This window comes from Acipenser ruthenus, chromosome 30 (genome assembly GCF_902713425.1).
Source record: "Acipenser ruthenus chromosome 30, fAciRut3.2 maternal haplotype, whole genome shotgun sequence".
NCBI lineage: Eukaryota > Metazoa > Chordata > Actinopteri > Acipenseriformes > Acipenseridae > Acipenser > Acipenser ruthenus.
Genome location: NC_081218.1, coordinates 6,527,646 through 6,554,098, shown reverse-complemented (window position 1 = coordinate 6,554,098; position 26,453 = coordinate 6,527,646). Strand labels below are relative to the sequence as shown.

At 40.6% G+C, this 26,453-nt stretch overlaps 1 protein-coding gene across 1 annotated transcript; it reads left to right on the top strand.

Annotated features, from left to right (window-relative positions):
- Positions 1 to 107: 107 nt before the first annotated feature.
- LOC117416317 (RAC-gamma serine/threonine-protein kinase-like) lies at positions 108 to 24,910 on the top strand. The gene is made up of 12 exons (XM_059004540.1): positions 108 to 152; positions 5,923 to 6,095; positions 7,433 to 7,558; positions 9,613 to 9,715; positions 11,640 to 11,784; positions 14,744 to 14,875; positions 15,538 to 15,603; positions 15,849 to 15,917; positions 20,108 to 20,322; positions 23,725 to 23,812; positions 24,225 to 24,327; positions 24,867 to 24,910. Exons 2-12 carry the CDS (start codon positions 6,050 to 6,052, stop codon positions 24,908 to 24,910), a joined length of 1,137 nt encoding a protein of 378 aa, XP_058860523.1. The 5' UTR covers positions 108 to 152; positions 5,923 to 6,049.
- The last annotated feature ends 1,543 nt before the right edge of the window (positions 24,911 to 26,453 follow it).

The following is a 26,453-nucleotide window of genomic DNA, read 5'->3' as shown; positions in this document are numbered from 1 at the left end:
GAGCTGGCAAATGTGTCCCCGAGTCAGCATGAAGCGCACACGTGGCTAATTTACATGTTTAAGGGCGGTGACTGTAGTCTGTGGGCTAAAAAAAAAAAAAAAAAGATTGTCATTGTACGATATGTTGCTTTTAAAAGTGTAGTCTCTACAAGGTAGGTTTACTTTTGTGGAGTTTAAAAGTTCAGTGATAGTAGTTTTAAAATATTTTTTTGTAGATGATGTTTTAAGTATGTTTGTGGTGGCTTCTGTTGAAACGAATTTGCCACTTCTGAGTTTTGGCTGGTTACTTATACGTTACGACTCATTCAAATGATCCTGCTTCTTATAATTATTCCAGACGCGTAGACTCGAATATTTAAAATAGTAAGTTTTAATTTACTTACAACCATCTGTCTCACGGATGGAACATCCCTTCAGATACAGTAACTCTTAAACTTTAATCCTTTCAAGATAAGGTCGAAAAACTGTATTACTGTACTTTCCCCTTCCGATCACTTTTAGTTCACCCGCAGTGAGCAAAGAATAGAAGCAATACCAAACGATCACAACATTACTAATTATAATTGCATTTCGGCTCCTACAATGTTTGATTTGAGCAGGCGGCTAGCTGGGCCGCCCTAGACAGTGAAATCACTCGTTTGTTTGGCGCTGGAGCTGAAGCGACACCACTGTTACCTGCTTGCAAGTCTGTATTATTATTATTATTATTATTATTATTATTATTATTATTATTATTATTATTTATTAATTCGTTGAATAACTCCTTTGTCGTGAGTGCATTACCCCACGCCAGGCCCACCGAGAGGACGGGGACGTTTCCCCTGGGCCCTGATGAACTTTATATGTATATATATATATAATATTTTAAAACTAGCCCTGCACAAGACTCTTTGCGTTCCCACCACCACATTAAAAAGAAAAACTCCCGTGCTGCACAGCGAGCCGATGTGCTTCTGTGGTGTAATGATTGTGTATCCAGGCGCTGTCAAACACTTCCTTTCACACAATGATTTGAACTTTCACATTTCAGATTTTACTACACCAAAAAGCATAGCAATTTTATGTATTTTTTCAAAGACTTTTATTAACTTTAAAATAACCCTAAAGTTGCACAATATATACCACAGTATGAATTATTATATTAAGATCTATAATGTGCTCAAAATACCGTGGTACAGCAGTTTGTTAGAAAAATTGTATAGTGTAAAATAAATAAAGTACTTTATTGAGCTGGTGGTAAACACAATTAGAGAATGATCGGTTATATGCATTTCCTTGAATCCCTACTGCGTTCAGTTTGAGAATTAATCTTTTTTGCGGGACTTTGTCAAAAGCTTGCTGGAAATCTAAATAAACCATGTTGTATGCTTTGCAATTATCCATTTTCAATGTTGCATCCTCAAAAAACGTCAAGCAGGTTAGTTAGAGACGATCTCCCTTTCCTAAAATCATGCTGACTATCTCCCAGGATATTGTTACCATATAGATAATTTGCCATTTTAGATCTTACTATTAGTTTCCATAAGTTTACATATAATAGAAGTCAGGCTTATTGGTCTGTAGTTACCTGGTTCGGTTTTGTCTCCCTTTTTGTGGATCGGTATTACGTTTGCAATTTTCCAGTTTGTCTCAAGAGACTGTTGCATGATCTTGGTTAGCGGTTTGTAAATAACTTTTTTCATTTCTTTGAGTACTATTGGGAGGATCTCATCCAGCCCAGGGGATTTGTTTATTTTAAGAGCTCCTAGTCCCTTTTACACTTCTGCCTCTGTTATGCAAAAGTTATTTAAAACTGGATTTAGTATGCCCAATTATTATCTGTACCCTCGGCTCACCGCTCGCAACCCCCCTGGCGACTCGGGAAACGGCAGCTGGAGCACGCGTCCTCCGAAACGTGCTCCTGCCAAGCCATCATTTTCTGCACTGCAGATCCACAGCAATGCCACCAGACCTATAGTGCCGGAGTACAACACAGATCTGAATCGCCACACTGCAGAACCACAGGCGCCCTATCAGCCACAGGGGTTGCTGATGTGCGGTGAGCCGTGGATTCCCCTGCCGACCTAAGTCCTCCCGACCCGGGCAGCGCTCAGCCAATTGTGTGCCGCCCCCTAGGAACTCTCGGTCGGCTGTGACATAGTGTGGATTTGAATCTGTAAACCTTAGCTTTAGTCATTACTTTTGGGGTTTTAAAAATACTTCAAATGAGACCATGTTGTGGTCTGAGTTTGCCAATGGCTCTCTGACCTCTGTTTTAGTTATTTAGTCTTCATTATTTGAAAAGACTAAATCAAAGCATGCCTCCCCTCTAGTCGGTGCCTTGACAAATTGCGTTAGGAAGCAGTCATTTGTCATTTCCACCATTTCAATTTCGTCTGTCGTGCTCCCCACCGGGTTCTCCCATTTTATATGGGAGAAGTTGAATCCCCCAGTAGTATGGCTTCTCCTTTTCTACACGCATTTCGAATGTCATTGTATAACAGATTATTTTGCTCAGCGTCTGAATTTGGCGGTCTATAGCATGCTCCTATTATTATGCCCTTTGAATTTGTGTCCATTATTCTGACCCATATTGATTCTGCATTGCTTTCTTTGTCCTGATTTAACACCTCGGCTTGCAGACTATTTCTTATGTATAGCGCTACCCCTCCGCCTCTTCTGTCCTGCCTGTCTTTCCTATACAGTGTGTACCTGTTGTATATGTTAAGGCGAATCTGCTGATGCGAATTGTTGGAAAACATGGAACAAGTATTGAATAGCAGTTTGCTACGCATGAGGAATGACAGGGCTGTATTCATGTTATTTTTCTGAAAAGTGATTTAACATTGGATAGAGCAAACTGTTAGTTCCAAAAATGCAAGCACTGCTGTAATAGATGAAGGCTGGCTATATACTCTGGGTATATAGATACTTGCACTGCATTGACTCCGACCAAGCAAGAAATAATAGCAGCTTCATTGAGCAATGGATGGTAGCAGAGAGCTGAGAAAAACACCAAGTTAACGTATATTTAACTATATTTAAACAACCGCACATTAGAAGTAAATTGAAGGCAATATGGTAGAGAAGTTACCCTGAAGTTATGACAACTGAAAAGGATTCTTTTGTGTCAAAGCAAATGACTGGCCAGCAGCACAAGGTTGTACAAACAAGTCCTTTGACCTCCAGCCCTGACATGAAAGACGTTTGCCCTTCGGGGAGTCCACTGTGGGGTATAAAACTAATTAAACAGGTTTTTGCTTAGAATATACAGCTGGTTTATGAGGGGGTCATAAAGCTAGTCTTCAGGGGGATCTGGAAGGAGCCAGACACTTCAAAGGGGCTGATAAGAGATTTGTAGATTTGTATAAACTAATCAAGAGAAACTTGTTTTTTCCTGATTGGAGTGCACATGGTACATAGTGACCAGAATAATGCATTGTGCCTTTGCCATTGGTTGAGTGTTATAGGAAGAGGAGGAGAGAGACACCTATGCAGAAGGGTATTTAATGTCATGTAAAAGATGTAACAACTTGTAATCGGTTCTATACTTGGACTGGTTTCCCTGCATGTATGAAATAAACTTAACACTGATTAAGAAATGGCGTCTGTGCAGTTTCTTAAGAAACATCAATACTCACGTTTTAAGTTACATCACAAATTAATGCTAATTCTATGTACACCTCCTAGTGGTTGATTGTTTAATCTACACAAGTGAATGCAAGTGTATTTGTACTTTACAAAAACGTAACAGATAAGATATCTGAAGGTTAACTGAACTCCTGCTCCTGTGTGTTTCATTAATAACACATCTTAGTTGTAGTACAAAACACAACAATACCCACTAATTATATTTGTCTCCATAACCAAGTTTCTGTAACACCTATCGCATTGGAGTCTCGATTTTGAAATCATTTTACACAGTGTTTTTTAGTTGGTTCATTTTGCACCGTGGTTAACTAATTTGTGTTTTACTTTGTTTTTTTTAAGCGCGGTTTTCCATTTACAGTAATCTAGGAATTTAGAAAAGACCAGATGTGTTCCATTTTTCATAGGTATGAAAACAAGAACGTTTTACGAGTAACATGCTCGTGAATATTTAGATTTCCAGAAAGCTTTTGACAAAGTCCCGCATAAAAGATTAATTCTCAAACTGAACGCAGTAGGGATTCAAGGAAATGCATGCACATGGATTAGGGAGTGGTTAACAGGTAGAAAACAGAAAGTGCTGATTAGAGGAGAAACCTCAAAATGGAGTGAGGTAACCAGTGGAGTACCACAGGGATCAGTATTAGGTCCTCTGCTATTCCTAATCTACATTAATGATTTAGATTCTGGTATAGTAAGCAAACTCGTTAAATTTGCAGACGACACAAAAATAGGAGGAGTGGCAAACACTGTTGAAGCAGCAAATGTCATTCAAAATGATCTAGACAGCATTCAGAATTGGGCAGACACATGGCAAATGAAATTTAATAGAGAAAAGTGTAAAGTATTGCATGCGGGCAATAAAAACGTGCATTATAAATATCATATGGGAGATAGTGAAATTGAAGAAGGGAACTATGAAAAAGACCTAGGAGTTTATGTTGACTCAGAAATGTCTTCATCTAGACAATGTGGGGAAGCTATAAAAAAAGGCCAACAAGATGCTCGGATATATTGTGAGAGGTGTTGAATTTAAATCAAGGGAAGTAATGTTAAAACTCTACAATGCATTAGTAAGACCTCACCTAGAATATTGTGTTCAGTTCTGGTCACCTCGTTACAAAAAGGATATTGCTGCTCTGGAAAGAGTTCTATTCAGTCTTGAACAAAGAAGACTACGCGGCGATCTGATTCAAACATTCAAAATCCTAAAAGGTATAGACAATGTCAACCCAGGGGACTTTTGACCTGAAAAAAGAAACAAGGACCCCCTGGTCCCAAATGGAGATTAGATAAAGGGGCATTCAGAACACAAACTAGAAGGCACTTTTTTACACAGAGAATTGTGAGGGTCTGGAACCAACTCCCCAGTAATGTTGTTGAAGCCGACACCCTGGGATCTTTCAAGAAGCTGTTTGATGAGATTCTGGGATCAATAAGCTACTGTGGCAATGCGCCCCGCCCCTCTGTGCATTTGTGTGTTATGTGTTGTATGTTGCGTGCGTGTGTTAAATGTTGGTGTATAGATTGGTACACGGGATATAAACGGGTCTGTGTTTCACGTGTATTTAAAAAGTGTAGATTTGTATTTAGGCACGAGGAGAGCACAAATCACTTCACGTGCTGGTTAAATGTAATATGTAAGCACGGGGTTGCACAGAATTAATTCACGTGCTGGGATTCAAGTGAATAATTAATTAGTAATTGAATCCCAGCACAGCAGTATATATAGAGACACGTAGCATTCACTCGGGGTTAGTTGTTCGGTGAGTGGAGAACGGGAGAGAGAGAAGGAGTAAAGTAAATATAAAAGAACGTAAATATTAGTGTTATCTGCTCACCATGTTTTGTTCGTCTGTCTGTGCACTGTCTAGTCCGTTTTGTTCATCTGTTTATTTTGGCGCAAGTGCCGTGTCCTGTTTTGTGTTCTGTTCAAACCTTTTATTTTCTGTACTGTTTTATTAAATGCTGAGCGAAACCATTCGCTCAGCTCCACCAAACTCCAAGTCTGTCTGTTTATTTCCTGCATCTGGTCTGACGCCACCCACTCCGGCCGTCTTTGTGACAGCTACTAACAACCAAACGAGCAAGATGAGCTGAATGGCCTCCTCTCATTTGTAACCTTTCTTACCGGTTCATGATGCTGAGTAAGTTCAGTGGCCTAGACAACTCCTTGTGCAACTTGTCACCTGACTGAGCCTGGCTCATCACCGTTACAAAACTGCACATCATTACATTAAGAATTTTAAAAAAATAAAAAACACCTCGCATTCTTTCTCTGATCCTTCCTTCCAGGCTGAGTCACTCCTGGAGAGTAAGAACAGACACAGAGATCAAAAAAGAGAGCGAGAGAGGGGGGCACTAGAGCTGATCATCCGCAGAGGAGCGATTCTTTGAGCTCGGGGCTCACAAGGGAGCAGAAATGAGCGATATTACTGTTGTTAAGGAAGGCTGGCTGCACAAGAGAGGTGAGTCCTGAAACGCTGTTACAGTCGCCACGGAAACCCGCGGTACAATTTCCTAAAATCTGCAACGAGAAATGAGTGTTCTGCAAAATTCTGAAGCAATGACTTTTTTTTAAATGAAAAAGTGAGTCTAAATAAATAAGAAAGTAAGTTAGTTTAAATTCATTTTTTATTCAATCACATTACTAAAATCTGAAGAACAAACATGTTTGCCATATTTTATGGAAATCAAAGAAGGAAAAAAACACATTAAAGCAAAGAGTGCAGTTTTTTAAAAATAACTTGCAGTACTGACTATCGGATGCCTATTTTTTTAGAAATATACATAAAACATAATTCTTTAAAAAAAAAAAAAAAAAAAAAAAAGTTATGGCCAAAACATATTTCTATATGTAATCGCATTAGTAATAATGCTTGCCTAGCAGAATAAGATTGCAGTGCTGCACTGGGATTCTCATCAGCACGGGTACATTTTACAAACGCACTCTTTTACAAACGTGTACGAGGCTTGGAGTATTTTTGTACAGATGTAATGGTTGTTTTTAGAAACATGTGCGGTTCAACAAAATGTAGTAATTCTAAAACGCAACCACAAATCAGCACTGGGAATAGTTTAGAAACTGTGACAAGCACTTGGAAACAGTGACCGGCGACACTGGTTGGTTGATAAACTAGCTTTTTCGTTTCTTTGACCAAGGCCACAGTGTGAAAGTGCTGCCAGCACATACCACAAAACAAACGGAAAGCAACGATTAAAAAAAAAAAGGATTTTCACAAAAATGTTCAAGCACAGGTGTCGCTGTCCATCCATCAACAGTCCAAAGCAGCTTTGACCATTGCTCCACAGTCTTTATTTGGATTGCCTTTTACCTTATTTTAATTTCCTGTTCCTCTCCAGTTTCTCTGAGATATACGAATGCACCAGCATGTCATGAATTTTAACTTATTCTCGTTTTGTTGATCATTAATGAAGATTTCTGTACAGTGGGTGTTGTCAAGTGATTTGAGAACGAGACATTTTGTGTTTGAATTGAAAGTGATGGGCTCAGAGTCGAATGGGTCAAAGTTCAAGTATATTATCCTGACTCTGTACTATTATGCCTTTTTTTAATGGCTCAGGGTGCAAATATAGCCTTCATCCATGTATGTGTGTGTGTGTGTGTGTATATATATATATATATATATATATATATATATATATATATATAATATATATATATATATATAATATAATATAATTTGTTTTGCATTACATTTTTTTTTCACAGATGAGTTTCAAGACAGTAAGTTCACAGTTGCTGTTTTAAACTAAAAACCTGTTTTTCCTCTACCTTTCACAGGAGAGTATCTCAGAAACTGGAGACTGAGATACTTCCTCCTGAAAACTGACGGCTCTTTCACAGGCTACAAGGAAAAGCCCCGAGCTGCTGACCTGCCATACCCCTTGAACAACTTCTCAGTGGCAAGTAAGTAAGCCTCTCTAGAAATAATCTGAAGTTAGGTTGTCTTTATTTGCGTACGTTGGAACCGACGGACGGTACAAACAGTAGATTTATTTTTTATTTTTTTGTGCATGTTTGCACCACACATACCATCGTGCACGTGGGTCACTTCATGAAAAGTTACAAATGTATGGTTTGTACGGTTCGAGTCCAGGCTATTCCTCTGCCGAACGTGGACGGGAGCTCCCAGGGGGCGGCGCACAATTGGCCGAGCGTCGCCCGGGGGGAGGGAGGGTTAGGTCGGCCAGGGTGTCCTCGGCTCACCGCGCACCAGCGCCCCCTGTGTGTATACAATGGACTTGCTGCATTTATATATCTTTTGTATAACGTGCATCCTGCAATGTACTCCCGTATCAAAAGCAATATATATATATATATAATCACGCATTCTCCCCAGGTTTGCTGAAGGGGGCGTGTTATGTGTGTGTAAGTACGGTAATCATTTTTTTGTTTGTTCTTCTTGCGAGTGGCAGCCAATACAGAAGCAGATGTTGATTACAACCAACAAATAGACTGGAAAGAGTCCCAGAGCCCCCACAGGAGGACATGCTGTCCATCGTATCCTCTGATGAGGTCCCGCGGCACGTCCCCTGCGGTTAAACTCTCCCTGTCAGTTTGCTTGCTAAACGTGAATGTGAACTACAGGGGTTTGTTTGGACACAGGAAACCAAACCAGACACCTTCACATTTGTAGCTTGCTTCAGTAGTGATACAAATCAGAAACATTTGTTGTGTTTTTAAAATTGAGACACACGCTGACCAAAAACAGAACATTTTGCTTCCAGCTAAGTGTGAACAGCAAGCAAATTGATTCATTGTTCTAAAGCAAAGGAAACAAACTGAGACTGTTTTATAACAAACCCAGTAGGCACACAACCTTATTTGGGTCTGGTGCCTGTTATACTGGCAGACACAGACTTGGCTTATGATTGCAGAGTTCTTCCACTCTTTACCACTTGAGCCTTTGTTTCAGTAAGCCTTCCTCGGAGCGAAACCTGGTTTTATTGTATTTGTACAGTAGTTTAAAACAGAAGCAGCCAGACCTCACAGACAGTGCAATTGTAATAATACCCAGATTTTATGTGGCTTTTTTTTCCTCAGACTTAATTGTTTGTTCAAATTATCCTCAACATGCTATTCATGAAATACATTTCATTCAAAGGTAGACATTTGCCAGTATGAGACATAAAAGGTTTTTAAAAGTGCTGTACACATTTTTAAAGAGATGGTCTACTGAACAGCTGATCCCTATTTTTGGGCAGTAACAGATTCTGGGCTTTTTCGTTTCCCTTTCAATTTACTGCTTCAATCTAAACCTGTCAACACAACGCTTTTCAGAGGTGTTTAGACATTTTTTTGAAGCAGCGTTGAAAAACATATTTAGGATTGCAGTATGCGATTTTTTAAGTTTTTCTTTTTAAGGAATGTGAGCTCACTCATGTTTTAATTAACCTTTTACAACAATAACTTTTTGTTCTGTGGTTTTGTTTAGTTGAATTGCCTGTCCAATTGATTATTATTTCTTATTATTAGACACCTTTATCCAGGGTGACTTACAATTGTTACAAGATATCACATTATACTTTTTCACATTATACAGATATCACATTATTTTTACATACAATTACCCATTTTATACAGCTGGGTTTTTACTAGAGCAATCTAAGTAAAGTACCTTGCTCAAGGGTACAGCAGCAGTGTCCCCCACCTGGGATTGAACCCACAACCCTCCGGCCAAGAGTCCAGAGCCCTAACCGCTACTCCACACTGCTGCCCATATTACTTGATTTTGGCATCTGAAACTAGTCCTTATGCTACTAATCACTTACACTTTGTTTCTAAAAATGCAAGCACGAATAAGCAAGTCGGTTTATTATTTAATTACATTTTTCCAAAACTAATTTGCCGTGTGCAGGTTTCTTGAGCCTTTTGCCAAAAGCGAATCGCTGCGTCCCTGTAACGTGAGTTGAGATTCATGGCAGCTGCTGCAAGAGCTCACCTTGCATTTGTTTCTGCAGAGTGCCGGTTAATGAAAACAGAACGACCAAAGCCAAACACGTTCATCGTGCGGTGGACCGCTGTCCTAGAAAGGACTTTTCATGCCTGCACTGCGGAGGAAAGGTGGGTCCTTAACTTTTACCTTTTGGGCTGTCTGTGAGTGTCTGTGTGTGTGTCTGTGTGTCTGTGTGTGTGTGTCTGTGAGTGTGTGTGTGTGTATGTGTGTCTGTGTGTGAGAGTGTGTGTGTGTGTGTGTGTGTGTGAGAGTGTGTGTGTATCTGTGTCTGTGTGTGTGTGTCTGTGTGTGTCTGTGTGTCTGTGTGTGTGTGTTTCTGGGGTGGGGTGTTAAAGAGGAGAGAGCGAGTAGAGAGACGGAGAGCGAGAGAAATTTATTTAAAAAAAACGAAACTAACCAAGGATAGCGTCAGTGAAGGCGATTGCCCAGCCTGACGGGTTATAGTGTTCGTGACTTTATTTTGTTTAAACCTTTTATTTTGCTCTGTGAGCGAGTGTTTTGTGTTTGAATATTTTATTTTTGTTTGTTAATAAAAACGGCAAACGCCACTTGAACTGCAGTACTTCCCCGGTGTCAGTTTGTTCCTGCTTCTGCCGTGACGTCACCGCTCGTCATTCCTGTCACAGTGATATTTATGGTTACTATGATTACAAATTGTTCTTCACGGTTCCGATTTATGATTTTTCATATGTAAACCAAAATGTGAATAACCCTTAATATATATATGTTTTTATGTTGTTGTTGTTTTCCCTGTTACAGTATATGAATATAAACTGAAAACACCCATGTGGAAGGGTGGTGGGTAATTCACTGACACAGGACACAGAGAAATGATTCTGGAAACACCGCACAGGTGCTCAGTTTTATTAGAAACTGATTTTTGGTTCAGCCCTCAGAGGGCGCTGTTGTCTGTGGCCTGCCGTACCAGCTATGATAGCGACAGAGCCACAACTATACCAGAGCGGTACAGGGTACAGAGGTTGAAACAAAAAAAACACTAATCAAAAGGCGAAAGGAACAGGGAAAACAAAACACAGTAAACAAAACTACAAAATAAAAAGTGCTGCGCTCGGCAGCTTCACCCCAACCGTCGCTACCCGCACGGCCCGGGTCTCCGTCCTACCCTAGCGGCTCCCTCAGCCTGCTATACACTTTATCGGGGGCTGCCCAAGAGTTTTCCCTCCTACCGCTAATTCTTTTATTTCTTTCTTTTACTATTTATGTCTCTTGCTGGGATTTTCATCCCGGCTGATTGTCCTCCAGCGCTTCCGCACGCCGTTTACGTCTCCGTGGGCAGACCTGAGGGAACAGCAGGATGAAACTTATAGGGTCAGCAATTTCCCCAAGACCCGCCTCCCAGCCACTCAGAGAGAAGGAAAGTCCGCACACCCACTCTCCCCCCTCTCCGTGTCACTGCCATGACTGACAGGCGGATATTGACGAGCTGCTGCCCTCTCCCTGCAGCACTATGAACACGTCAGAAGAGTCAGCACAGGTCTCCCCCTGTTACAACCCATTTTTAAATTGCAGTTATTATCTCCTGACAAAATAGCAGCTGCTGTTTAGTTTTAAGAGGCCCTATATTCAATAGAAGCAATTTAAGCTCGTCAAGTGACTGGTGGGTTTCAAGTCGCGATTCAGTGATCTGTAACAGAAGAAATAAACAACGCTGATTTGAAGGCTAATTGATTAATTTGATGGCAAAATAGAGAAAATAAGGAGACTTAGAATTTTAAGAAAACATAAAAAGATTAAAGTACATAACCAATGAAAACATTGACATTACATATAGATTTACCAGTGAGCAGGAGCATGATAGGAAATGTAGTTCTGAGAGGTCCATGCGGGTACATGGGAAGCCATCTTGAGGCAGGAAATGCAATTTAAAAGTTTAGAAAATAATAATTATAAACAATGCACACACCTTACTTTAAACAGTTGTAGCAACACATGGGAACATGTAACTCAATAAAATAAAAAGGTATACTCTTTAAGAAACGCATTTTTGTTTATTGGAGCCGCGTATTTCAGGGAGGAGTGGACAGAGGCTATCCAGACGGTAGCAGACAGTCTCCAGAGACAGGAAGACGAGAGGATGAAATGCAGTCCCACCTCCCAGACAGACCGCATCGGAGAGGAGGGGAGGGACACTTCCACTGGCCTGCACAAACAGAAGGTAACACGCAGACGCTGTACATTGCTGCTGTTTGGATGGAAATTCATGCAGCAGCAGTAGGGAATTGAAGGCTTCTTATCAAACCAAACATTTTAGACAAGACCCAACGATTTAAAGCTGCATGGTGGCACCTTCAAAAGTACACTCTGCTGAGGAATTGCAGCAAAAGTTTCCACTCCTAATCCTATAGCCACCACTTCCTGTAGCTCTGTGATCGCTCCCAACTCCTACATTTCAGAATCAAAGTTTGTATCCAGAAAACAAAAAAATCAAGCTATTAACAGGATGAACTGTTTTATTCCTACTGTTGTGTTTGCCTAAGAAAAGAAAAAAAGTGGTATCGGTATATTTGCTAGCTTTTTGAGATCAGTTATTGTCCTCAGAGGAGTTTCAAAGTGACCTCTTAACTCCCTGAACAAAAATAGAAAAAAGTAACATGTGGAAATGACACACACACAAAAAACCCCACCTGTGGCTTCTGTGTGTTTCCCAGATTGTTACTGTGCAAAAGCATTTGTAAGTAGTAACGGTTTAAAGCTGCTTTATTGAAAGGTGAGGGGAAAAAGAAACTGAAACCATATTGATATATACAGTGCCTATAGAAAGTCTACACCCCCTTTCAAAATGTTCACTTTTTGTTGCCTTATAGCCTGGAATTAAAATGCATTAAAATATATATTTTTTCATTTATCTACACATCCTACCCCCAAACTTCTAAGTGAAAACAATATTCTAGAAATTTGTAGAAAATTAATTAAATAAAAACTGAAATAGCTTGGTTGGATAAGTGTCCACCCCCCTTGTAATAGCAATCCTAAATTAGCTCAGGTGTAACCAAACGCCTTCAAAATCACACACCAAGTTAAGTGGCCTCCACCGGTGTTAAATTGTAGTGATTCACATGATTTCAGGATAAATTCAGCAGTTCCTGTAGGTTCCCTCTGCTGGGTAGTGCATTTCAAAGCAAAGATTCAACCATGAGCACCAAGGCGCTTTCAAAAGAACTCCGGGACAAAGTTGTTGAAAGACACAGATCAGGGGATGGGTATAAAAAAATGTTCAAAGGCCTTGAATATCCCTTGGACCATGGTGAAGACGATTTATTAAGAAGTGGAAGGTGTATGGCACCACCAAGACCCTGCCTAGATCTCCAAACTGGATGACCGAGCAAGAAGGACACTGATCAGAGAGGCTACCAAGAGGCCAAGATGGCAACTTTGCAAGAGCTACAGGCTTTTATGGCCAAGACTGGTCAAAGTGCATGTGACAACAATATCCCAAGCACTCCACAAATCTGGCCTGTATGATAGGGTGGCAAGAAGGAAGCCATTACTCAAGAAAGCCCACCTTGAATCCTGTTTGAAGTATGCAAAAAAACACTCGGGAGATTCTGTAGCCATGTGGAAAAAAGTTTTGTGGTCTGACAAACCTAAAATTGAACTTTTTGGCCTAAATGCAAAGTGTTATGTTTGGCACAAACCCAGTGTAGGAGGCTGTGTAGTCCAGTGGTTAAAGAAAAGGGCTTGTAACCAGAAGGTCCCCGGTTCAAATCCCACCTCAGCCACGGACTTACTGTGTGACACTGAGCAAGTCACTTCACCTCCTTGTGCTCCGTCTTTCGGGTGAGACGTAATTGTAAGTGACTCTGCAGCTGATGCATAGTTCACACACCCTAGTCTCTATAAGTCGCCTTGGATAAGGCGTCTGCTAAATAAACAAATAATAATAATAATAATAATCACCCAAAGAACACCATCCGTACTGTGAAGCATGGTGGTGGCAGCATCATGTTATGGGGATGTTTCTCATCGGCAGGGACTGAGGCACTTGTCAGGATAGAAGGGAAAATGAATGGAGTAAAGTATAGAGAAGTCCTTGAGGAAAACATGCTGTCCTCTGCAAGAAAGCTGAAACTGGGACGGAAGTTCACCTTTCAGCATGACAATGACCCAAAGCACACGGCCAGAGCTACACCTGGAGTGGCTAAGGAACAAAAAGGTAAATGTCCTTGAGTGGCCCAGTCAGAGCGCCGACCTAAATCCAATCGAAAATTTGTGGCATGACTTGAAGATTACTGTCCATTAACGCTCCCCAAGGAACTTGACAGAGCTTGAACAGTTTTGTAAAGAATAGTCAAATATTGCCAAATCTGGGTGTGCAAAGTTGGTAGAGACCTATCCCAACAGGCTCACATCTGTAATTGCTGCCAAAGGTGCTTCCACCAAGTATTAACTCAGGGGGGTGGAGTCTTATCCAATTATGATCTTTCAGTTTTGTATTTGATCATTTTTTTCTCAAACTTTTTTTTCCCCTTAACAGTGTGGAGTATGGTGTGTAGATCAGTGGGGAAAAATCCTCATTTAAATGCATGAAACTCTGAGGCAATGACACAACAAAATGTGAAAAAAGTTCAAGGGGGTGTAGACTTTCTATCTGCACTGTATTTATTATTATTATTATTATTATTATTATTATTATTATTATTATTATTATTATTATTATTATTATTATTATTATTTATTTCTTAGATGCCCTTATCCAGGGCGACTTACAGTCGTAAGCAAAAATACATTTCAAGACACAGTACAATTAAGAGCAAGATAAATACAATGACTTTGGTTCTAGCAAGTACAAGTATATGACAAAATACGATTCAATAACGGAGCAGATAACACTGTCAGTGATAGTTACATCAGGATATCATTAAATACAAAATACTACAGATTAAGTGACACTTGACATATTACAGTACTCTAAAGTACAAGGTTAAAGACAGTAAAATAGGGAGCAGATATATACAGAGAGAGTATGAGCTAAATTGTCAACTATTTACATTGTTTGCGCATTATTTTCAAAAAGGAAGCAATTAGTTTTTCTCCAAACTAAACAGAGGTCATGGATTGTAATCCACTTTTTCCCCCTGGTATTGACGCTAGTTTTATCTTTTGCTCTTCATCAGACATTGAATGATTTTGACTGCTTAAAATTACTGGGAAAAGGCACTTTCGGTAAAGTCTTTCTCGTCAGGGAGAAGGCAAGCAGTAAACATTACGCAATGAAGATTCTGAAGAAAGAAGTCATTATTGCAAAGGTAGGTGTTGATGCTTGAAAGAGTCTTCATTTGAAAATGCAAGCACTGACTATACACTATCCTCTACAAGTATTGACACAGAGCAGTAAATGTTAAACTTTTGTAGCACATTTTACCCCCGCTCACAGTAAACTGCTTACTAAATATCTTGGTATACCTGCAAATTATTTGAATCAGAGTTTTGTTTTTTGAAGAGCGAGTGTGCATCAGTTAGATATTTAGTATCTAATATTGGCAAGAGGTGTACGTGTAATACCACCCCTAATTCTAGATTGACTCGTACGTCCCAGTTCTTGTTGATAGTAGTGTACATACAGTACTGTAATTCCGCAATATGTTGACTTTCTAAAAAAAAAAAAAAAAAAAAAGTTAGTTTTAGTCTGGCGTGACCAAATGTGCCCCCTTTCACTTCCCATGTTGTTTGATTGTATCCTGCACCTGCCATTTCCTGCACCTGCCATTTTCTGCACCTGCCATTTATTTAGAATTTTTTTGAAAGCAGCAACTACTTGCTATATAGATAATGTAACACAAATAATATCAGATTCTGTTTTGACTGATTATTTCAGAAAAAGAGGCAGTTTATCTTCGGCATTAAAATACAATGAAGCTGCCCACAGACTAACTGCTTGTGTCCTGTTTCTGCATGGTCTCTCCGTTAGGGTGAAGTGGCTCATACAATTACAGAGAACAGAGTGCTAAAAAATACTAGGCACCCATTTTTGACTGTAAGTACCTTCCTAAGAAACTGCCAAAACAATGAACAAATAATAATGAAATGAAGGCTTTTCAGCCTGTGGGCTTCTGGGAGGTGTAGTCCTGTGTTCCTAGGACTACACTTTCTCACAGTATGCGTTCCAGCAGGTGTACATGTGGTTATAGATTGCAGGCAGGTTCTGCCACGCTTACGTTTTTGTAAGCCAGGGAAACGCATTCAATTGTGTATTATTTTTATTTTATTTATATTTTTTAGTTTTTGACGTATTCTTTCCAAACTAAGGATCGGTTGTGCTTCGTGATGGAGTATGTCAGCGGAGGCGAGGTGAGTCTTACCAGTGCTGCTTTTGCACAGTGTGTTTATTTATTTTAAAAGATGGGTTCAGTATCATTTATATTTCAAGTGAGGGGGGGGGGGGGTGTTAAAGTGATTACTTACTGTATTACTTGTATTGTAACGCTTGAAATGTTTTTGCTTACGATTGTAAGTCGCCCTGGATAAGGGCGTCTGCTAAGAAATAAATAATAATAATAATAAAGTGAAGTCTAGCATATTGAGCTTAATAAAAGCGAATGGTTCAGAAGTCACTGACCCAAACTGGGACCGAGTTTACTGAACCGGAACCAGTACTGATCCAATACACCAGCCAGTACTGATGACCCGGTACCAATCCAGTGCTGAACTCGCTGAACCGGAACCCACCCTATTTGTGAAGAGTGCCAAAGCCACTAAACCGGCCTGATGTCAACCAGGTTCTGAACCAGTACTCAACTGGTTCTAAACCAGTGCAGACCCGCTGTTAAGTCACCGGGGGCGTGGTGCCAGTAACAGCTGTGCAGCCCTGTGCTGTACATTGCATTGCTTGCTCCTGGCATGGCGCCCGGGTTCTGTCCCTGTGAGACATGCAAGGCCAGCGGGCCTGGGGGTCAGAGCACGCCAAGGAGACGCTGGTTAATCGCAGCTTCTGAGAATTTTGTATAGAAGTCTATGTGCGAGTGTGCAAACACAAGCTATTGCTAGTCCTGGAACAGCTAGAAATTAGTGAAATGTCTGGCCCTTTGCAAAATAAATGCATTCACAACTGTTGATGGTGTTACAAAGCTCCACCAGTCTGCACCTCCTGCAGCCCATGAAATCCAACAGCTAAATCAGTCATTCTTGCAATCCTCCCCCTGCCGTTTACCCTGCAGCTGTTCATTTGTCGAGAGAGAGGGTGTTCTCTGAGGACCGGACCCGCTTTTATGGGGCTGAGATAGTCTCCGCTCTCGACTATCTACACTCCAGCAAGTGGCTCCAGAGGTATGGGCTTTGCGTTCATTAGACTGCACTTCCTGAAACATGGAAACATAGGAAAGAGAACCGCACGTGTCACATGCCAACGAGAGGAGGCAGGGTGCTTTAATGCTTAGAGCCATGGATTAAGAGCCCAACACTGTGATCCATTGTGGAGGATCTCAATGGGATCCGCGATCCACCAGTAAGCGATGACCAACAATTATTAGCGTCATTTAACCCTTTGTGGTCTATTTATTCAGCGCACGTTAGGTCCAATTTATTTTTAGACGCGCTGTTTAAAAGTATTTTTTTTTCTACCCGGTGCAGTACACGTTGCTGTCTACCCGGTGCAGTACACATTGCTGTCGCCCCCGTGCAGAACACATTGCTGTCGCCCCCGTGCAGAACACATTGCTGTCTCCCCCGTGCAGTACACATTGCTGTTTACCCCGTGCAGTACACATTGCTGTCTACCCCGTGCAGTACACATTGCTGTTTACCCCTTGCAGTACACATTGCTGTCTCCCCCGTGCAGAACACATTGCTGTCGCCCCCGTGCAGAACACATTGCTGTCTCCCCCGTGCAGAACACATTGCTGTCGCCCCCGTGCAGTACACATTGCTGTCTACCCCGTGCAGTACACATTGCTGTCTACCCCCGTGCAGTACACATTGCTGTCTACCCCCGTGCAGTACACATTGCTGTCTACCCCCGTGCAGTACACATTGCTGTCGCCCCCGTGCAGTACACATAAATAAAGTGCACTTTACAGACTGGATTACAAGGTACTGTCTGATTTAATTACTGCACTGCATCACTTCTGCACCTGTTCCCACTTGGCCGCTTTGTCACAAACCCAAACCAAAAAAATAATTTGGACACAACGCTATGTACTGATACAGCAGCACTAAAATATCTATCTTTCATTTAGGAACTGGCAAGGAAAGTAATACATTTTTCTTGTAATGCAGGAGCTGTATGATTTATTATTTAAGTTTCTCAAACGCATTTCTCTTTCGGTTGTATGCACAGTATTTTGTGTAATAAGTGACGCTGCAGAATACTGATCCAGGCAGGAAGTTTGGAGAGTGGGGGTGTGTGGCGTTTTGGAGTGTCAATGGGGTGCAGAAGCTAGTGTACAGTGCCTATAGAAAGTCTGCACCCCCTTGAACTTTTTTCACATTTTGTTGTGTCAGTGCCTCAGTTTCATGCATTAAATGAGTATTTTTTCCCCATTTATCTACACACCATACTCCACACTGTTAAGGGGAAAAAAGTTCTTTACCAACTTTGCACACCTAGATTTGGCAATATTTGACCATTCTTCTTTACAAATATTTTCAAGCTCCGTTAAGTTCCTTTGGGGAGCGTTGATGGACAGCAATCTTCAAGTCATGCCACAAATTTTCAATTGGATTTACGTCGGGGCTCTGACTGGGCCACTCAAGGACATTTACCTTTTTGTTCCTTAGCCACTCCAGGTGTAGCTCTGGCCGTGTGCTTTGGGTCGTTGTCATGCTGAAAGGTGAACTTCCGTCCCAGTTTCAGCTTTCTTGCAGAGGGCAGCAGGTTTTCCTCAAGGACTTCTCTGTACTTTACTCCATTCATTTTCCCTTCTATCCTGACAAGTGCCTCAGTCCCTGCCGATGAGAAACATCCCCATAACGATGCTGCCTCCACCATGCTTCACAGTAGGGATGGTGTTCTTTGGGTGATGCACTGTGTTGGGTTTGTGCTAAACATAACACTTTGCATTTAGGCCAAAAAGTTCAATTTTAGGTTTGTCAGACCACTAAACTTTTTGCCACATGGCTACAGAATCTCCTGAGTGTTTTTTGCATACTTCAAACAGGATTCAAGGTGGGCTTTCTTGAGTAATGGCTTCCTTCTTGCCACCCTACCATACAGGCCAGATTTGTGGAGTGCTTGGGATATTGTTGTCACATGCACTTTGACCAGTCTTGGCCATAAAAGCCTGTAGCTCTTGCAAAGTTGCCATTGGCCTCTTGGTAGCCTCTCTGATCAGTGTCCTTCTTGCTCGGTCATCCAGTTTGGAGATCTAGGCAGGGTTTTGGTGGTGCCATACACCTTCCACTTCTTAATAAATCGTCTTCACCATGGTCCAAGGGATATTCAAGGCCTTTGAAATTTTTTTTATACCTGATCTGTGTCTTTCAACAACTTTGTCCCGGAGTTCTTTTGAAAGCGCCTTGGTGCTCATGGTTGAATCTTTGCTTTGAAATGCACTACCCAGCAGAGGGAACCTACAGGATCTGCTGAATTTATCCTGAAATCATGTGAATCACTACAATTTAACACCGGTGGAGGCCACTTAACTTGGTGTGTGATTTTGAAGGCGTTTGGTTACACCTGAGCTAATTTAGGATTGCTATTACAAGGGGGGTGGACACTTATCCAACCAAGCTATTTCAGTTTTTATTTAATTAATTTTCTACAAATTTCTAGAATATCTTTTCACTTGGAAGTTGTGGGGTAGGATGAGTAGATAAATGAAAAAAAAACTATTTTAATGCATTTTAATTGCACGCTATAAGGCAACAAAAGGTGAACATTTTGAAAGGGGGTGTAGACTTTCTATAGGCACTGTAGCTCTCAGTGTGGCGTTGCTGTTTAGGGGAGAGCCACGGGATGAACTCCTCTTCCTCACCGAAGCCCCTGCCTGGATCAGGAGACCGAGAGTGCTTCGTTGTCTTGCTGGCTGAAGAGAAAGAAACGCAGCATATATTAGACTTCAGCCCTGTGACTCTTAGCAACTGCTGTAAGAAAAGAAAGGGAAAATCAAAGCGACCTCCTCCTCGGTGTTGAACTGACATTTCTCTGTCGTTTGTTTATTTCCCTTTCCCCGCTACACTGGTGTAAGTGCCCTCACCCATTCAAACACTGATCTGATCTGCAAGCTCAACAGCTTTCACTTTAAAGTCGCAGGACTTCTTTGCCATCCTGATTCAAGTTGTATCAAAAATAAACTTAATATATACGCCTCTCTCAAATACTGCAATAAAAAAATGGTGCCTTTGGAAAACCATAGCGCTTCTAATTACTGCTCCCCTTGAACAAGCGCTGCAGCTGTTCTGAGCAATTTAAAATAAACGCTGCTGCAGTAATTCAAAGTCATACGATATGTGTTCAGATTGGTCTGGGTTAAAGCTTGGACATTACTGATGTCATTGTATTCGAATGTGATGATTGGATTGGAATGGCTTCTCCCTTGCTGCAGATTCTGGAAGAGAAGGACTATGGGCGCGCGGTGGACTGGTGGAGCTTCGGCATCATCATGTTTGAAATGATGTGTGGACGACTTCCCTTCTATAACGAGGACCTCAAGAAGCTCTTCCAGCTTATTCTTATGGGAGACATAAAATTCCCCAGTGCCCTCTCTTCTGATGCAAAATCTCTACTTTCCGGGCTCCTCACAAGAGATCCGAATACGAGGTAAGTAAACTAGTGCTTCTGCTGTGTGCTCGCATAAATAGCAGGAGGCAATACTTGTATTGGGTTACGTTTTCAAAACCGGTGAAATGGAATTTGAGTACATTAACTCGTTAGCTACATTTTCATTGTTTGTCTTATATTTTTAGTTTCAGAAAGGGCATGAAGTTAAGATCATGAAGGGCAAGGCAATGCTGCCTTCGTTGGGCGTGAAGATTCAGGGGCACCAAGGCAGTTCTAGGGGACATAAAGGCAAAGCATAAATCCAACCCAAGGGCAACACGACGATTTTCTTTTTCATACTCATAAAAACAACAAAAAAGAAATACAGAGCCTAGTATGTTGATGAAATGTTAATTCAAACAAACACAAATCGATGTTTTCCCGAGTGATTCGCACACTAATTGTTACAAAAATAAATAAAATGTAGGTCACTTTTTTTCCATTGTAAAAATAAAATGGTATAAAAAAAAATCCAATTTAGTTCCCGAGTGGCGCATCCGATAAAGGCGCTCTGCGTGGAGTGCAGGATGCGCCTCCCTATAGCCTGGAGGTTGTCTGTTCGAGTCCAGGCTATTCTCCACTGCTGTGGACGGGAGCTCCTAGGGGGAGGCGCACAGTTGGCCAAGCGCTGCTCATGGGGGGGGGGGGGGGGGGGGGGGGTTTAGGTGGGATGGGGGGGGGGTGTTAGGTTGGCCAGGGTGTCCCCGGCTCGCTGCGCACCAGCGCCCCCTGTACAGGAGACGAGACTGCCATTACTGTTCATTTTGCTATGTTTGCTCGATACAATAGTCTCTCTAAACTCCCACTAAAAATACAGCAAAACAAACCACACACACACACAAAACAAATGCATCATACTCAATGACAATTTTGTTTAGCAAGAAAAACACCAAGTGCCATCATAGATTTAACAATATGCCAGTGAAAAATAAAAGTATATAGTTTATTACAGTGGAAGATTATTAAACATTCTAATGATAGTTTTAAACTACATATAGAAACAGCCCTGAATGTTAAACTAGCATTACAGTACCTAGTATAGGAATTATTATAGCAGATAAACATGACAAATTCTCATGCTCAGTCAAATTTAAAAGCTTTACTAACTGAACTAGTGTGATGCCTGAGTGTCCCGACACAGCTTGTGGAAGTTTGGTTTTGTGGTAGAGATGGCACACCGCAGCTCTGAAGTGAGACAAAGCCCAACCAGGTAACTACAGACCAATAAGCCTGACATCTATTATATGTAAACTTATGGAAACTATAATAAGATCTAGAATGGAAAATGACCTATATGGTAACAATATCCTGGGAGACAGTCAGCATGACTGCTTGATTTTTTTGAGGATGCAACATCGACAATGGATAATTGCAAAGCATACAACATGGTTTATTTAGATTTCCAGAAAGCTTTTGACAAAGTCCCACATAAAAGATTAATTCTCAAACTGAACGCAGTAGGGATTCAAGGAAATGCATGCACATGGATTAGGGAGTGGTTAACATGTAGAAAACAGAAAGTACTGATTTAGAGGAGAAACCTCAAAATGGAGCGAGGTAACCAGTGGTGTATCACAGGGATCAGTATTAGGTCCTCTGCTATTCCTAATCTACATTAATGATTTAGATTCTGGTATAGTAAGCAAACAAACTTGTTAAATTTGCAGACGACACAAAAATAGGAGGAGTGGCAAACACTGTTGCAGCAGCAAAGGTCATTCAAAATGATCTAGACAGCATTCAGAACTGGGCAGACACATGGCAAATTACATTTAATAGAGAAAAGTGTAAGGTACTGCACACAGGCAATAAAAATGTGCATTATTATTATTATTATTATTATTATTATTATTATTATTATTATTATTATTATTATTATTATTTTCTTAGCAGACGCCCTTATCCAGGGCGACTTACAATCGTAAGCAAATACATTTCAAGTATCACAGTACAAGTAATGATACAATTAAGATACAATGACTTTGGTTCAAGCAAGTACAAGTGTGACAAAATACAATTCAATAATACAGCAGATAAGTGTCAGTGATAGTTACATCAGGATATGATTAAATACAAAATACTACAGATTAAACACTTGGCAGATTACAGTACTCTGAAGTACAGGATTAAATGCAGTAAGGGAGATACTGAAATTGAAGAAGGGAACTATGAAAAAGACCTAGGAGTTTATCTTGACTCAGAAATGTCTTCATCTAGACAATGTGGGGAAGCTATAAAAAAAGGCCAACAAGATGCCCGGATATATTGTGAGAAGTGTTGAATTTAAATCAAGGGAAGTAATGTTAAAACTTTACAATGCATTAGTAAGACCTCACCTAGAATATTGTGTTCAGTCCTGGTCACCTCGTTACAAAAAGGATATTGCTGCTCCAGAAAGAGTGCAAAGAAGAGCAAGTACTGCAATACGAGAAAGTTGCATCTTCATAAACAGGAAACGTACGTATTAATCTTGCGCAGTCTTACACGTGGTACTGTACCCTAATAAAAATAAACCAATTCATTGAAAATGTTTGTGGAATAGACTGATGATGCATTTGCAGTTATGCTGATAGTACATCAATCACCCTGCCAAGTGGAAATAAATGAATAAATAAATAAAATAAGATGACACTGCTGAGTGTCTGTGCGCGACCCCAAGGTTGGGAACAGCCGGACTAGAGGCTTAGATATACAGCCTTAGTGATCTAACAGCACAAAGCAGTGTCACTGAAGGGAAGCTTAGACATGGACTTCCAGGCAGACTGGCTGCAGATTTATCTGCAGCCAGCCAGATTTATGACTGGAGTGTAATAATCAGCTGTTCGGTCTGCAGTGTGTCTGCACAACTGTAGTTTAATAACCACCCTTACAAAACTGGTACAAACAACGAAATAGAAACTTCATCAGGCAATGGCGTGCTCTGCATCACAATGATGAACAGCTGGACATACAAAGTGTTAGATGTTTACATTCGAGAGACTTTCTGTAGTTTCATAGTTCTTAATGTACAGTTGCAAAGGATTTCGTTTTGTTATGGTGCATTGCTGGATACACGATTCAGGGGGGAAAGGTATGCTGTTTTAAAGTGTACACGTTCTGGCCCCTTTCCTGAACGCACACGTTTTACTAGCTAAAAAGCAGATCTACGCAAGGGAGTGAGAATGTATTACACAAAAAATAAATAAAAACAGAAATCGATGCACTTCAAGATTTGTCTTTTGTTCACAGTTATGTTCTCTCCTACTCGTTCCATAACGCAGAGAGCTACTTCTTGAACAATGTCGTAGATGCTGGCTCTGAGTTTTTGGGGGTTTTTTTGTTGGTTTTTTTTGTGTAAGAATTTGAGCAAAACTAAATTGTCTACCTTGAATTATAGTGGCTAGAAACCCTTTTTTTTCTTAGACTTGCCAGTGGGCTGGACGATGCAAAAGAAATCATGCGGCACAGTTTTTTTGTTGGAATCCACTGGCAAGATGTGTACGACAAAAAGGTGAGGTCACCAATTCACCTCAACAGCATTTCTCAGGTTTAAAAAGCAGGTTTTAGAAGTAGTAAAGAATTATGTGATAGTGGTCCATGGTAAGCTTATCAGAAGACATGCAGGTCCGGTAAGTTGCAGCAATCAATCAATCAATCAATCTATTTTATATAGCGCCTTTCATAGTGGATCACATCCCAAAGCACTGTACAAGAGAGGAAAATGCCTAATACATTACATACAGTGAAAAACAAACACAAACAGTAAAAAGCAATGCAAATCATACGCATGAGATGGAGTGAAAAACCTGAAACAGCAATTTAGACAACAGCTAGTAACAGATATCAGGCTTGAAGAGCATTTTCATAAAACACAGTAAAGCCCTGGGTTCTAGTAGGAAGATCTTCTGTCTTATCTTTTGTAGCTTATACCTCCTTTTAAGCCTGAGGTGTCCTCCGAGACAGACACAAGGTATTTTGAGGAAGAATTTACAGCTCAGACGATTGCAATAACTCCTCCGGAAAAATGTAAGGCGGAATCCCTCTATAATAATGAGCAATGCTGTAGTACCAGCGTCTTGTGCAAGACCTGAAGAGAATATACATGGTACTGTATAGATTTATATCATCTCAGATAGGGTGGATTGGGAACAAATCATCTCAGCAATGTTATTGGCAACTAAACCATTGTTTAAACACAATTATAAGTACAGACAGGACTAACAAACGCAATCATTTAGATGCATCTGGATTGATTTTTTGTAATAAATACAGTACACACAGGCTGGCGGTACTGTCAGCACGGACAGAGGTTTACATTGGGGGAGGGGGCGGGGATTTTCTGTTTTGTGTTCTTTATCAACATATTTCTTGTGTTGCTTATCATGAACAGGATATTCTGCGCTGCTGGAAACAGCGACACGTTGGGCGTTGAACGCAGAGAATAAACGTCATAGTGTGAAGAGCCCTTTAGAGTCAAGAAGTGGGCTTCTGAGAAATACAACGTTCCACGGCACCACATGGTGCTACAGCGAGTGAAATAACGGACCTGTCATTTGTTTGAACAGCTGATCACTGGATACAGCTCCTCCGCGTTCCCAGCGGATCCTAGCACTGCTTCAGCACTTGCGTTCTCAGGTTTTTTTCTATTTGTTTTTTTTTTCTTGAAGGGGGGGGGGGTGGATCATCGGGTGTTTTGGTTTTTATATCTTTTTGAATTTATTTATTTATTTTCCATGAGGGACGAGGGTGGTTACGCAAAGAGCAGTGTCATGTCGCTCCGAGCCCATCAAGTGTTATACCTCATAATTGCTGGACATTATTGGCAGCTGCAAACAGCATTTATGTATGTGATGGGGTGTGTATGTTTTTTTTTTTTTTTTTTTTTTTTGGAAGACGTTGAAATTCCTCTTTAGGAATGAAAACACTGTCTTGGACGTATGCTGTCGTTTTTATTTGCATTTCAGATTTTTTTTTTTTTTTTTTTTTTTTACAATTTGGCTCATTCCGAGTTCTAAACGACATACACTGACAATGAGGTATTTTATTTAATATTGTAATAATTTGTGCTGATTGTAGCAGACAGGTTTTTTTTGTGATGTATTTAGCTATGCTTTTTTGTTAGATATATTGCTAGACAAAGCAATAGTGCGCTACTGTTTTTAATAGCCGACTCACAAAAAAAACTACAACAAACAAAAACGATTGTAATTGTCAAGCATTTGAAAAGGATGTGGATGGCTGCTGTTGATCCTCCAGTGTGTTGGCGAGAGTAGCTGGCAGCTCCTCTTCATCTGAGTGCAATCACAGGATGTATGAACACTTACAACAATGGCAAGACAGGGGAAGAATGGGGAAAAGCACTGTTAAACAAAACACGAGTTTGAGAAGAGAACAAAATATTATTTGTGTTTGCTTTAAGTTTATTTTGTAAATGTATATTTATTATTATTTATTGTTGTTGTTCAGTTTTTTGTTCACCTCTGAAGAATATTCTTTTCGTTTTGAGGACCAAAACATAGAGGGGAAACCCTACAGACTGCAGAGTCCCGTCTTGACCGTGGTTGTGTTTATTTGTAATTTTGAATTGTTGTACGTGTTGCTTCTGCTATTATTTTGTAAGTTTTTCCAATATTTAGACTTGAAAATTGTTGAAACACCTGATTTGTTAAAACTGTTAAACGGCTGTACAAGCTGGCAATCCTTAAATATATATCCTTAAAAAATACATACATACACATGCACGCACACTCGGCAGCCTTCATTATGGAGACCATGCGTGAAATTGAGACCTAAAGGAGACATTTGTCAAATATAATGTTAATAAAAAAAATGACACTTTGATAAAAGGTTGGGATTTATTTATTTATTTATTTATTTACATAAGAACATAAGAGTTTAATCCCAGAATCTCATCAAGCAGCTTCTTGAAGGATCCCTGGGTGTCAGCTACAACAACAGTAGCCTGCACTAATATCGGTTATTGGGCAAATTAACCAATCGCATTGAATGGGCACTGTGGAAGGGTGCTGCGTTTATTTGCAAACACCGCACTGGTGCCCTGTTTTATTATTTTAGACATTTGTCTTATTGCCTGCAGAGGGCGCTGTTGTCCGTGGCCTGAGTACCGACAACGGTCCGCAGGAATACCAAAG

Bases quoted from the DNA above. Each gene is read 5' to 3' on its own strand.
- LOC117416317 (XM_059004540.1), top strand. From the start codon at position 6,050: ATGAGCGATATTACTGTTGTTAAGGAAGGCTGGCTGCACAAGAGAG. The intron at 14,876-15,537 runs GTAGGTGTTGAT...TCTCTCCGTTAG, and splicing joins AAGAAGTCATTATTGCAAAG to GGTGAAGTGGCTCATACAAT. The intron at 20,323-23,724 runs GTAAGTAAACTA...TTTTTTTCTTAG, and splicing joins ACAAGAGATCCGAATACGAG to ACTTGCCAGTGGGCTGGACG.